Below are 13,209 nucleotides of genomic sequence, written 5' to 3' on the forward strand. Positions count from 1 at the left end.
ATAGAAAAGATGACACCTGGGAAATTCCCCCAAAACATTGAAAACAATTTCAATAATAACTATAACTACACAGAAATGTGTTCAAACATAAAATAGCTGCCACGTAAAACCTTGTCCTTGAAGTAAATAATAATTCCCCCAAATACAATTTGCTTGTCAGTCCCCTAACATAAAACGGACAGAGTGGGGAACTGAAATGAACATCCGAACATACTTTTGAACCTTCTTTAGCTTATGTTGCAGATAACTGAAAAATATACCAAAATACATTCATACACCAAAACAAGGTTACTCTAAAGTACAACATAAACAATAGAAATTGCAAATGGAAAGAAATAGCTGTCACTTTGTGCAAAGATTCTCAATTAACTTGATCTTGTAACCTTGGTAGAGGAAGAAAAAAAATAAACATCAAGAAAATCATCAACATTTACCAACGAGATCAGATGACTCTAGACCACTACATAGGTAGTCAGTGTCGTAAGAGTCCCCACGGAGCTATACACATATATACACAACTAGAAGAGCTATGCTCTGATTAACATGTATACATCGCCTTATTTGAAACAAAAATAGAGGCACTAAACATTAACAGAAATAGCACCAAACTTCTATAAATGTCTTCTTTCACCATCAAGAGGAAAAGCAGGGGAAAAAAGGAAAAGTCACCAAGACTCATCTTATTACCTATATAAAACTAGGCTATTAGAAAAATAATTAAAAAGCATGCAAGAAAGAAAAATATAATTCATCGAGCACTATGTTCCACTTAACACAAATGTGGCAAACTGATTTGTCATGCCTTGTATGAGAACACTAAGATGGTTAAGGGGGAAAAAAAATACATCTGCATGTGTGTGTTACTTTAAGGTTAAAAAAGTTTTTCTCAATTGAAAATTCTATATAAATATATTTAAATACTAAAAGCAACCAGATTTTGGTGAAGAACATTTGCCTCCTTTTCTAATAACTTAAATAATTAACTGGTATTTGACAGCAGCCTTTTTCTACAATACACAAACTAATCCAGAGCAGAACATTACATTTCCAAAGAGTACAAGCTTTCCCAAGACACCTTACATACAAAGAGAGGGAAAATCTGAATCACCATTAAAAGAGAAGTGGGCCAACAGGCTCCTAAAATCCAAAACTAGTTCAATGTCGAGTTCAATGTGCATAAAGTGAGGGGTGAAGCATCGTCCCCTAGAAAAATCATAGGAAACATTGCTCTTCCAGAGAATAAAAGATGGTTAGTAGTTTGGTCAAAGCGACAAGACTACCCTACACCATCCTACCAAATGTTGAAGCAACGCAGTGTCTTTTGAGCATCATAAGATAGGGACTAATGAACATTAATACAAAAGATCAGAATTGTTGCAAAAATGACTATAGCCATTGACAAGCCAATGACTCGCAGTGTTATATGTACCATCCTAACATAGAAAATCTAATTATGTTCCGATTCGAAACCCTTATGGACCGATCTGTTCTAAAAAAGCAAATGTCATCTTGGGGACTGATTCAAGCAAATAACATAACCTCACACATTGTCTATTTCTTCTTCATGTTATTTTTTTTTACATTTTCTTTTCTAACAAAAATGACCAAATAAATTGATCCTTTTATAAAAGTATGCTTGCCTCTCAGTGGCTATTGGTCCACAAGTTAATACATTTCAGACCACTTTCAATGTGGCAGCGACTGTGGTTGGCACCCAAGGTTAAAGGCCAAAAGTCAGCTGGTGTGTCATGTCTTTTCAATACGGATAAGGGGAAAAAAAAGAAAAAAAAAGTCAGAGCACAGCCAATGACACTTTAAAAAAGCTATGATGAAGACAAGAGAAATGAAAATGGAAGCCACTACTGTCCAAAAAATATTCCCTGACATTTTTGGTCAACAGTAACAAGTTTGTAAACTCTTACTAAACTGGAGCATGGTTGGTAAAAAGGCTGTCTTCGAGCACTTTGAAACATTGTGTTTAATTTGGGGGGGGGCCACAATCAACAAGGCTGGGGAGAGTAACCAAGAAGTCCTCATGATGTGTAATGTAGTTTTCAAAACATACCGCTGCCTTGACATTTCCCCCTTTAACGTAGCCTCTTTTACATGGCAGTGGTGACCGAGTCGGGGTGAGGCCCCAGGTACCCAGGCGAGGGGGCCTGGTAGGGGTCTGCACCCTGGCCAGAGCAGCCCGTGGCTGGGGCCACAGCCAGGCTGCGGAACAGCAGGTCCATGGATGGGAGCAGGGGCTTGAGCAGGCTGACCGGGCAGAATGCAGAGACGCCGTGGGGGGTGAAGTTCACCTTGTTGGGGTCGGGGCAGGAGGAGAAGAGGAGCGAGGACTGGGCTAGGTGTGGAAAGCTGTGGGACAGAAAGAGATGGTTGTTAGGAGCAGGATCACAAACTGTTCAAATATGTCAGTCAACCTGATATCAGGGTTCATACACATTGACAAATGGAATTGAATGACTTTTCCTTTTAACCAAATTTCCATGACCAACAATTGACGGCGTCTCTGAAGTACAGTGTAAAAAAGTATGCGTAATGTGGTATCGACACTGGGAGGCTGCTCAGTGTCTGTCTGCTCTCTGATCCCATGTACTATCTCCTGTCGTTGAGTAAGGCACTTAACCCCCCACAAAGTAGAATACCTGTTAGGCAACCGTACGAAACATGTGGGCAACCCTCCCTCTGGAGAGCTACCTTGATGTAAAACAAATAATTAGCGTATTCAATATATCAAAGATCAAATGGCTATGGTAGGCTACAAATATTTTTGTTCAGCTGAAGCAAGCCCAGAAATGTTCCTTTTCTAGTTTAGTCATATTTATCTTAGTCAGCTTAGAAGTGTTTACTTTGCAGGCTGACTAGCATCTATTGCAACGTCCCATACGTTAAATGCCCAAATCAACTGGAAGCATATACAAGTTTTGAACCAACATAATCCAAAAGAAAGGCTACATTAATTATTCTTTACTAAAATGAATGTTCACAATTCAAATTATTTTGATTCAGATGATTAGATTCAATGCAATTAAACCGAATACCAACTAATACAAATGGTGAAGTGAATTGTTTGTTTCATCGAAAATAATTGTTTAAATGAATCATGTGAATCGTTCAAAAAAGTACATCAACTTTGTATGGCCTTATTCGTGAGTGTCGGTGATACGCTTTTTAAGGACATGAAAACATTTTAATACATGCTAATAGCTAAACACTTAACTAGAGGGTACAAGATATGTTTTGATTTGGCAACGTCACAAGACGCAGGCCTCCTAATTGTCCCTAGAATTTCTAAGCAAACAGCTGGAGGCAGGGCTATCTCCTATAGAGCTCCATTTTTATGGAACAGTCTGCCTACCCATGTCAGAGGCGCAAACTCGGTCTTTAAGTCTTTAAGTCTTTACTGAAGACTCATCTCTTCAGTGGGTCATATGATTGAGTGTAGTCTGGCCCAGGAGTGGGAAGGTGAACGGAAAGGCTCTGGAGCAACGAACCGCCCTTGCTGTCTCTGCCTGGCCGGTTCCCCTCTTTCCACTGGGATTCTCTGCCTCTAACCCTATTACAGGGGCTGAGTCACTGGCTTACTGCGGCTCTCTCATATCGTCCCTGGAAGGGGTGCGTCACCTGAGTGGGTTGATTCACTGATGTGGTCATCCTGTCTGGGTTGACACCCCCCCTTGGGTTGTGCCGTGGCGGAGATCTTTGTGGGCTATACTCAGCCTTGTCTCTGGATGGTAAGTTGGTGGTTGAAGATATCCCTCTAGTGGTGTGGGGGCTGTGCTTTGGCAAAGTGGGTGGGGTTATATCCTTCCTGTTTGGCCCTGTCCAGGGGTGTCCTCGGATGGGGCCACAGTGTCTTCTGACCCCTCCTGTCTCAGCCTCCAGTATTTATGCTGCAGTAGTTTGTGTCAGGGGGCTAGGGTCAGTTTGTTATATCTGGAGTACTTCTCCTGTCCTATTCGGTGTCCTGTGTGAATTTAAGTGTGCTCTCTCCAATTCTCTCTCTCGGAGGACCTGAGCCCTAGGACCATGCCTCAGGACTACCTGACATGATGACTCCTTGCTGTCCCCAGTTCACCTGGCCGTGCTGCTGCTCCAGTTTCAACTGTTCTGCCTTATTATTATTGGACCATGCTGATCATTTGGACATCTTGGCCATGTTCTGTTATAATCTCCACCCAGCACAGCCAGAAGAGGACTGGCCACCCCACATAGCCTGGTTCCGCTCTAGGTTTCTTCCTAGGTTTTGGCCTTTCTAGGGAGTTTTTCCTAGCCACCGTGCTTCTACACCTGCATTGCTTGCTGTTTGGGGTTTTATGCTGGGTTTCTGTACAGCACTTTGAGATATCAGCTGATGTACGAAGGGCTATATAAATACATTTGATTTGAACCTAGTTAGTCTGTTTATCATGTTTTATAGGCTATGCCTATCTGCTGCTGAAATGTCTGACTCGCTCTCTCTCCTTGAGCAACGGCCCACTCGTCTCGCACACATGCAGGCGATGCGTGCAAATACAGACGAGCTAAAGTGTTATTCCGATCCAGGCAGATGTTGATTTTATTTTATTGATAAAATTTTTTTAATAATAATTTCCATTACCTTTAGGATTTTATTATTTTCTAAAACTTTTCCAGGACTGGGAAACACCATTTTAAAATTCCATTACGTTTTTCAGGATTTTCATGATCATATGAACCCTGTGATATTGACACACCCAGTCTCCAATAACTTTGAAACCACTGGGGGTCAGTGCAGACTCAATCTAAGAAGCCATATGTTACTGTTCATAAGCTTTTTGGAATAAATGCATGCAAGTCAGAATGTTTTGTATTTATCTATGTACCAAAGCATACATCTGTCCATATACACACGTTAGTGTGTATTTACATTTGTGTGGGCATGTACGTTTCTGTGCACATCAAACAATTACGCATGTGTGTGCGTGTACTTGCGAGAACCTACCTGGTCTCCTCACACACGCGGACCTTCTCGCAGCCCTCGGGGGGCTCCCTCTGGAAGCAGTAGCTCTTGTTGGGCCGGGGCGAGGAGGAGAGCAGCAAGGGGGATGGCTCCCACCCACCCTGGGATGACAGGAGACACAGCTCTGCACCCTCCGCCACACCTGAAGCGTGGTGTGAGAATAGGTCCAATATCTGAATAGGTCCAATCTGTGTTTCTAAATTCCTATCACTGATGCCCAGTTCAGATACAGCACCCGAGACAGTTTTATGCAGTTTGCTTGATCTGAACGGTCTAGCTGGGGTTTCCAAAGTTCAACATGTGAAATCTTAGCTAAAGACTTGCGACTGGCCAATCAGAACAGTGCGCTGACATAATGTGTTTAGCAAAGCAGCTAGATAGCTAGCCAAGCAGACAGCTTGCTGATATCTCACAAAGTGTGCCCTGTTTCTGGTGCATGCATTTCGTGCTACAACAAGTGGAAATGTTGTATCAAAGTTGTATCACGTCATTGTAAAGAGGCACCATTACTGTGGAAACTGTCTCAACCATTTATAGCCAATTTAGCTTTTCCAGCCTGGTATTACTCAATTTTATGTTGATAAACCAAATGGGTCTTGTTCAGTATGGCGATAACGTTTTGAAACAGAAACCCGGGAGGTACACCCTGAACCTGTCCAATAAAAACAGTTTTTAATTACAAAACATTGTAACATTGCAGGTTTGTGTGCATCTTACTGAACAAGTTTGTGTGTACAGTACTGAACATAACACTGCACTGTTGATGTTACAGGGCTATATTAGGGAGAGACTGACCTGGGTCCTGATTCACAGGTAGGTCTTCTACAGAAGAGGGGGAGAAAGAGGAGCAGGGTGAGGGTGTGGGGGAGAGGGGCGTGGTGGAGGGGTCGCTCTGGGAGCCACTGCTGCAGCTCAGTGGTGGAACTGGAGCCCTGTGGCCGTCAGGAACCTCCAGAATCTGAGAGAGACAAATGAATGCAGTGAATACACTGGACAACAGGACGAGTGAATACCTCATTGTTTCTGATGGAATTCTTACTATTGTTCCACTTGTCACAATATCGCCATTCAGGGGTAGCACTCTCTCTGTCCTTCTCGTGGTCCACACATAGGACTATTACAAAATTATAAACTTCTAATTACTAGTCCAAAATTATAAACTTCTAATTACTAGTGTTTGCATAGCCCATTTAGACCTCACCCAATGTCTCCAGTTTTTCTAGTGAGGGTGTCGGGCATCAACAGGAAGTCAGAACAAAGGCCATTCAACCCCATTAAGTGTGTTCTTTCCCTGTACCTCCAGAAACCATTTATAAATATTTCAAACATTTCCATCATTCTACGTACCCAGTTTATAACCAAATTAAAAAAGACCCCACACAATAAATCCAACATAGTATTAACACCACTTAACAAATATTCATAATAGGTGAGTTGTGTGTGCATGCTGGTGTGGGGTAAAACGTATGGCAAAAACAAATAAATGGCCAGGCATTACTTATTTGGGAGCTCCCCCTACGGCCGGATGAGGGACAACTGTCTAGTCTAATTTACCAATACTTTATGGGATATAATTATTTCCTTATGGAGTTATCAAGAGTTGTAATTCTAATTTGATCTAGTCGAATTTGTTTATTTTTTATTTAACAGGCAGTATTGTTTTTTTAAATACCGGTCCACTGGGGCCTGTCGGTAAATTAACAAATAGATTTTCTTCACATGCCTGCCCGTAAAAGGGAAAAATATATTGGTAATGGTTGACATTTACTCCAAATGGATTGAAGTTTTCCCCACCTTGAGTGATGGTTATTACTGTTGTTTTGGTTGTTCTTGTCTTTGTTTATATCCAACCTCACCAGATTGGGTCTGCTGTATGGTCGGGATGTCTCCCTAAGGATTGGCCCTTTAACTCCCTGACTCTGTAACATTGCAGCGAGATCGCCAAGATAATAGGAGTATAAGCCAATTTGGGGGGAAAATAGTTTAAACTGTGTATTCTTTTCACATTTGATCTAGAAATCTGTATAAATATATTGGTAGGATTAAGAATTGGTCATAGAGTAAATCATTTGAATGGATTAACAGTCTGGAAAATTCAGTTCACTACGGGGCTGTCCTGTACCACTTCTATAGAGTGCGACATGAGTCCATGTGGAGGGAGCATGGAGAGAGATCCTGGTCAAACTTCTCTCACACTGCTGGTGTACTTGTAGGAAAATGGACAAGGCATAATGGACTGTAAAGGACACTGGCAGCATAGGTGAGAGACATTATCAAGGGCAAGGGTTGAAACTCAATGTCAACAGAAGTCATCTTCAATTGCGATATATTAAGTGTAAGGAAGTCTTTCCCTCGTGTTAATGCTTGTTTAATGAACATGTTTGTAAGTCATTTTCTATTAAGTTGAAACAGTCTCAAAATGAAGGAAATGTCATAGAAAATTCCATAAATTTAATTGAGAACACACATACAGTTGAAGTCAGAAGTTTACATACACCTTAGCCAAATACATTTAAACAAAGTTTCACACTTCCTGACATTTAATCCTAGTAAATATTCCCTGTTTTAGGTCAGTTAGTATCACCACTTAATTTTAAGAATGTGAAATGTCAGAATAGTAGAGAGAATAATTTATTTCAGCTGTTATTTCTTTCATCACATTCCCAGTGGGTCAGAAGTTGACATACACTCAATTAGTATTTGGTAGCATTGCTTTTGAATTGTTTAACTTGGGTCAAACGGTGAGAGTTGCCTTCCACAAGCTTCCCACAATAAGTTGGGTGAATTTTGGCCCATTCCTTCTGACAGAGCTGGTGTAACAGACAGGTTTGTAAGGCCTCCTTGCTCGCACATGCTTCTTCAGTTCTGTGCACAAATCTTCTATGGGATTGAGGTCAGGGCTTTGTGATGGCCACTCCAATACCTTGACTTTGTTGTCCTTAAGCCATTCTGCCACAACTTTGGAAGTACACTTGGGGTCATTGTTAATTTGGAAGACCCTTTTGCGACCAAGCTTTAACTTCCTGATTGACATCTTGAGATGTTGCTTCAATATATCCACATGCTTCCCTCCCTCATGATGCCATCTATTTTGTGAAGTGCACCAGTCCCTCCTGCAGCAAAGCATCCCCACAACATTATGCTGCCACCCCCGTGCTTCACGGTTGGGATGGTGTTCTTCAGCTTGCAAGCATCCCCCTTTTTCCTCCAAACATAACGATGGTCATTATGGCCAAACAGTTCTATTTTTGTTTCATCAGACCAGAGGACATTTCTCCAAAAAGTACAATCTTTGTCCCCATGTGCAGTTGCAAACCGTAGTCTGGCTTTTTATGGCAGTTTTGGAGCAGTGGCTTATCCTTGCTAAGCAGCCTTTCAGGTTATGTCGATATAGGACTCGTTTTACTGTGGATATAGATACTTTTGCACCGGTTTCCTCCAGCATCTTCACAAGGTCCAAGGTACTTGCGTACTATTGTTTGTACAGATGAACATGGTACCTTCAGGCGTTTGGAAAATGCTCCCAAGGATGAACCAGACTTGTGGAGGTCTACAATTTTGGGCTGAATCCTTTTGATTTTCCTATGATGTCAAGCAAAGAGGCACAGAGTTTGAAGGTAGGCCTTGAAATACATCCACAGGTACAATTGACTCAAATTATGTCAATTAGCCTATCAGAAGCTTCTAAAGCCATGACATTATTTTCTTTAATTTTCCAAGCTGTTTAAAGGCACAGTCAACTTAGTGTATGTAAACTTCTGACCCACTAGAATTGTGATACAGTGAATTATAAAGTGAAATAATCTGTCTAAACAATTGTTGGAATAATTACTTGTTTCATGCACAAAGTAGATGTCCTAATCGATTTGCCAAAACTATAGTTTGTTAACAAGACATTTGTGGAGTGGTTGAAAAACGACTTTTAATGACTCCAACCTAAATGCATGTAAACTTCCGACTTCAACTGTAATTAGTCATGCTATCCCATGTTACTGCTTAAAGAATAGTCTCGTTATATTCCAGTGTTTTTTGTAACCTGATGCAAACTTTTCTTTGAGTGACTTAGCTATACGCCCAGTCTTATGACTAAGAACCATTTAGGTGCGACCGCAGCATGCGAGACATACAGTTGAGCCCTCGTGCCATCTTAATCTGCACAGACAATCCAAATCGCCTTTTACACTATGTTCCACCCAGGTTTCCCCAATCTGCTAGACAAAATATGTTGTACTTTTTCTATAAAAGCAGAGACCCAACTATGTTTGTTAAGCTTTTCAACTCTATACCATTCTTGGTGATGGTTGATTGCTTCATTTTTGCAATCGTATAAATTGATGTTTGAAAGAATCTGCAGTCTCTCTTCCTATAGAATTTCTCTGACAACCCTCAAACGTTAGACATCTTTGTATCATAAACATAAATGATTAAGGGTCAGCCCCGCCACCTTGTTACACATACAACAAAACGTAAGGAATACATTTTCCTCAAGGACCCATAAGATCTGCCATCTTGGATTTTTCCTAAAATCTTCTCACAAGCCGTACATACGATGGACTCCAAACTCAGAATAAGTTTATCATGTTAGTCTTTACTATGTTTGAAAAAAGCTATAGGATACAATATTAATGGTACCCAAACTATCTTGCACTGACCCGACGCACACCCACAAGACACATATATACAGTACCAGTCAAAAGTTCAGACACCTACTAATTCAAGGGTTTTTCTGTATTTTTACTATTGTCTACATTGTAGAATAAGGTTGAATACATCAAAACTATTAAATAACATATGGAATCATGTAGTAAACAAAACAAGTGTTAGACAAAACAAAATATATTTTATATATTTGACATTCTTCAAATAGCCACCCATTGTCTTGACAGCTTTTGCACACTTGGCATTCTCAACCAGCTTCACCTGGAATGTTTTTCCAACAGTCTTGAAGGCGTTCCCACATATGCTGAGGACTTGTTGACTGCTTTTCCATCACTCTGTGGTCCAACTCATCCCAGACCATCTCAATTGAGTTGAGGTCAAGTGATTGTGGAGGCCAGGTCATTTGATTTAGCACTATCACTCTTGTTCTTGGTCAAATAGCCCTTACACAGCCTGGAGGTGTGTTGGGTCATTGTCCTATTGAAAAAACAAATGATAGTCCCACTAAGCGCAAACCAGATGGGATGGCGTATCGCTGCAGAATGCTGTGGTGAGCGTAAATTGAATTCTAATTAAATCAGACAGCATCCAGCAAAGCACCCCCACACCATAACACCTCATCTTCCATGCTTTACGGTTGGAAATACACACGGAGATCATCAGTTCACCAACACCGCATCTCAATGACTATGGTGTATGCAGTCACCTGAGCTAAGCCATCAAGGAGACTAGCGGGCATCTTCTACTCCACTATCGGTTTGGGGGGGGGGTTGACAGAGTGAGCTTCACTTCTCCACCCACTTCGACCAGGCTCACACACATGATTGCTGTCCTCGTCATGAAATTATCAACTTTACCCTGTATATCAAAAAAATGGCCATATACAGATTTTGTAAAACAAAACTGCTGGTGAAACTTAATAGAAATTAAATCTAATGTAAGCCCCGATTAGCAGGTAGGCTATAGCCAGATGAGTTGTCTCCGGTACCTTAATTGTATTCAGGTAAAACATTTTTAACAGTGCATTTGATAACTAACCTATCAAATTACATTGGTTGCATCTCAACTAATAAAGCCTAATATTGCTCAAGCCATTTGAATGCTTAACATGCCGCGCACCAAGCAGCACAGCTTGACTAGGCTACTGATACTGCCTGGGGTTGGTCGGCATGCAAAATGTCTTACAGATCAGCATAGCAACGCGCATGCCCCACCCACCTGAGGATCTGTCTACTATATCCATACATTCCCTGTGTTTGATGGAATCAAATTCCACTTGTCACTTATATCTCGCTGATTTATTGCTTTAATTTTTCTTCTGTGACTCGTTCATACGCTTGCTTGTGCCTGTCATTTTTCCCCGTTAACATTAGAGGAAATGTTTGTAATGACCTGTCAAAAAAACATCTCAAAGACATGGCGGACGGAGCCAAAAATCTTACATTTGGGCTCATCAGACCAAAAGGACAGATTTCCACCAGTCTAATGTCTATTGCTTGTGTTTCTTGGTCTAAGCAAGTCACTTCTTCTTAGTGGTGTCCTTGAGTAGTGGATTCTTTGCAGCAATTCGACCATGAAGGCCTGATTCACAGTCTCCTCTGAACAGTTGATGTTGAGATGCGTCTGTTACTTGACCTATGAATAATTTATTTAGGCTGCAATTCCTGAGGCTGGTAACTAATGAACTTATCCTATGCAGCAGGGTCTTCCTTTCCTGTGGCGGTCCTCATGAGCCAGTTTTTTGCGACTGCATTTGAAGAAACTTAAAGTTCTTGAAATGTTCTTTATTGACTGATGTTCATGTCTTAAAGTAATGAACTGTCATCTCTCTTTGCTAATTTGAGCTGTTCTTCCCATAATATGGACTTGGTCTTTTACCAAATAGGGCTATCAACCCCCCCCCCCCCCCGTCACAACACAACTGATTGGCTCAAACGCATTGACGAAAGAAATTCCACAAATTAACTTTTAAGAAGGCAGACCTGTTAATTGAAATGCATTCCAGGTGAGTACCTCGAAGCTGATTGAGAGAATGCCAAGAGTGTGCAAAGCTGTCATCAAGGCAAAGGGTGGCTATTTGAAGAATCTCAAATATTGATTGATTTGTTTAATACAAGATTATCAAATCAAAAATAAAAATGTATCCATGAACTCCAAACTCAGAATGTATGTTAATCATGCCTGTCTCTAGTACATTTGAGAAAAGCAATACATCCAAAGATTAGAAAATGGCATCTTTGTTTAGAATTGTGTATAATGCTGCCATGCTTCCTCTCAGCCTGCACATAAGCCAGCACCTCTTATTGCTACTTGCAGCTATATTTAAACATTCTGTTTAGGATTGAGATTTTCTGCAAACTTGTTGAAACAACTCTTGAAGTGACAGATAGTTTAGTGATGAGCTTTGAAGGCACTAAGCACCCTGGGACTAAATACCTCCCTCTGCAACTGAATCCTGGGCTTCCTGGCGGGCCGCCCCCAGGTGGTAAGGTAGGTAACACATCTGCCACGCTGATCTTCAACACGGGGGCAACACAGGAGTGTGTGCTCAGTCCCCTCCTGTACTCCCTGTTCACCCATGACTGCATTGCCATGCACAACTAACACCATTAAGTTTGCCGACGACACAACAGTGTCAACAGCCTGATCACCAACAACCGGGGTTTGATCCCAGGCAGCCGACCGGGAGAACCATGAGGCGGTGCACAAGCGTAGTCTGGGTTAGGGGAGGGTCTGGCCGGCCAGGATGTAACTAACGCAGCAGGCCAGGCACATGCACGCTGACTTGTGTTGCCAGTTGAACTGTGTTTTCTCCGACACATTGGTGCGGCTGGCTTCCGGGATAAGAGGGCAGGTGTTAAGGAGTGCGGTTTGGCGGAGAAGGCATGACTCGAGCTTCACAGTCGCAGCAATGAGACAAGATCGTAATTGGATATCACGAAATTGGGGAGAAAAAGGGGGTGAAATATATATTTATTTTTAAACTAAGAACTAATTCAGGAAAACAGGTAAGATAACGAGATGGATAATCGCAATATCAAGAATAGATTTCCCTTGAGGAGTGAGTATTGTAGGGCTGCAATGGAAATTAGCACAATCTAAACATGTAAATGTCTTACCCAGCACTGGTGGTGGGGCGGCTGGCACACGAACATGCCCTCCAGCTCCTGGTTGAGGCCCTCCACGCTGCGGCGCAGACGAGGGGTTAGCTTGTACAGGGGGGTGGGTGGGATAGGCTGGGGGAGAAAAAAAGAGAGGCATCAACTGATTTAATAAATTGAATTCATACTTCAAAATTGACTGACAATCAGTGGAAGACTACAGTAAAACAAGACAACAGAACAATACAGTAGGACATAAAGTACACATTCATAATGTGCAATGCATAGAGTAAACAAAACATTGGCATAGACAAACAAGCAAGCGTAGGGCATAGGTACACCAAACTGACACTTGCAACATGCAACTATGGACACACAAACAGACAAGACACACACACACACACACACACACACACACACACACACACAATGCAAACAGATAAAGCACAAAAATGACATATC

General features: G+C 41.6%; 1 protein-coding gene across 2 annotated transcripts in view; it reads right to left on the reverse strand.

Annotated features, from left to right (window-relative positions):
* Nucleotides 1-218: 218 nt before the first annotated feature.
* LOC110491747 (protein FAM117A) overlaps nt 219-13,209 on the reverse strand; it is a 29,132-nt gene continuing 16,141 nt past the window's right edge. For both annotated transcript variants that reach the window (XM_021565435.2, XM_021565434.2), the window contains exons 5-8: nt 12,766-12,882; nt 5,783-5,945; nt 4,970-5,129; nt 219-2,361 (exon numbers count right to left, since the gene is read on the reverse strand). In XM_021565435.2, the coding sequence (XP_021421110.2) occupies nt 2,103-2,361; nt 4,970-5,129; nt 5,783-5,945; nt 12,766-12,882 (699 nt within the window). In that variant the 3' untranslated portion in view covers nt 219-2,102. The remainder of the gene's footprint in view (nt 2,362-4,969; nt 5,130-5,782; nt 5,946-12,765; nt 12,883-13,209) is intronic.

Source organism: Oncorhynchus mykiss, chromosome 16, assembly GCF_013265735.2.
Source record: "Oncorhynchus mykiss isolate Arlee chromosome 16, USDA_OmykA_1.1, whole genome shotgun sequence".
Taxonomy (NCBI): domain Eukaryota; kingdom Metazoa; phylum Chordata; class Actinopteri; order Salmoniformes; family Salmonidae; genus Oncorhynchus; species Oncorhynchus mykiss.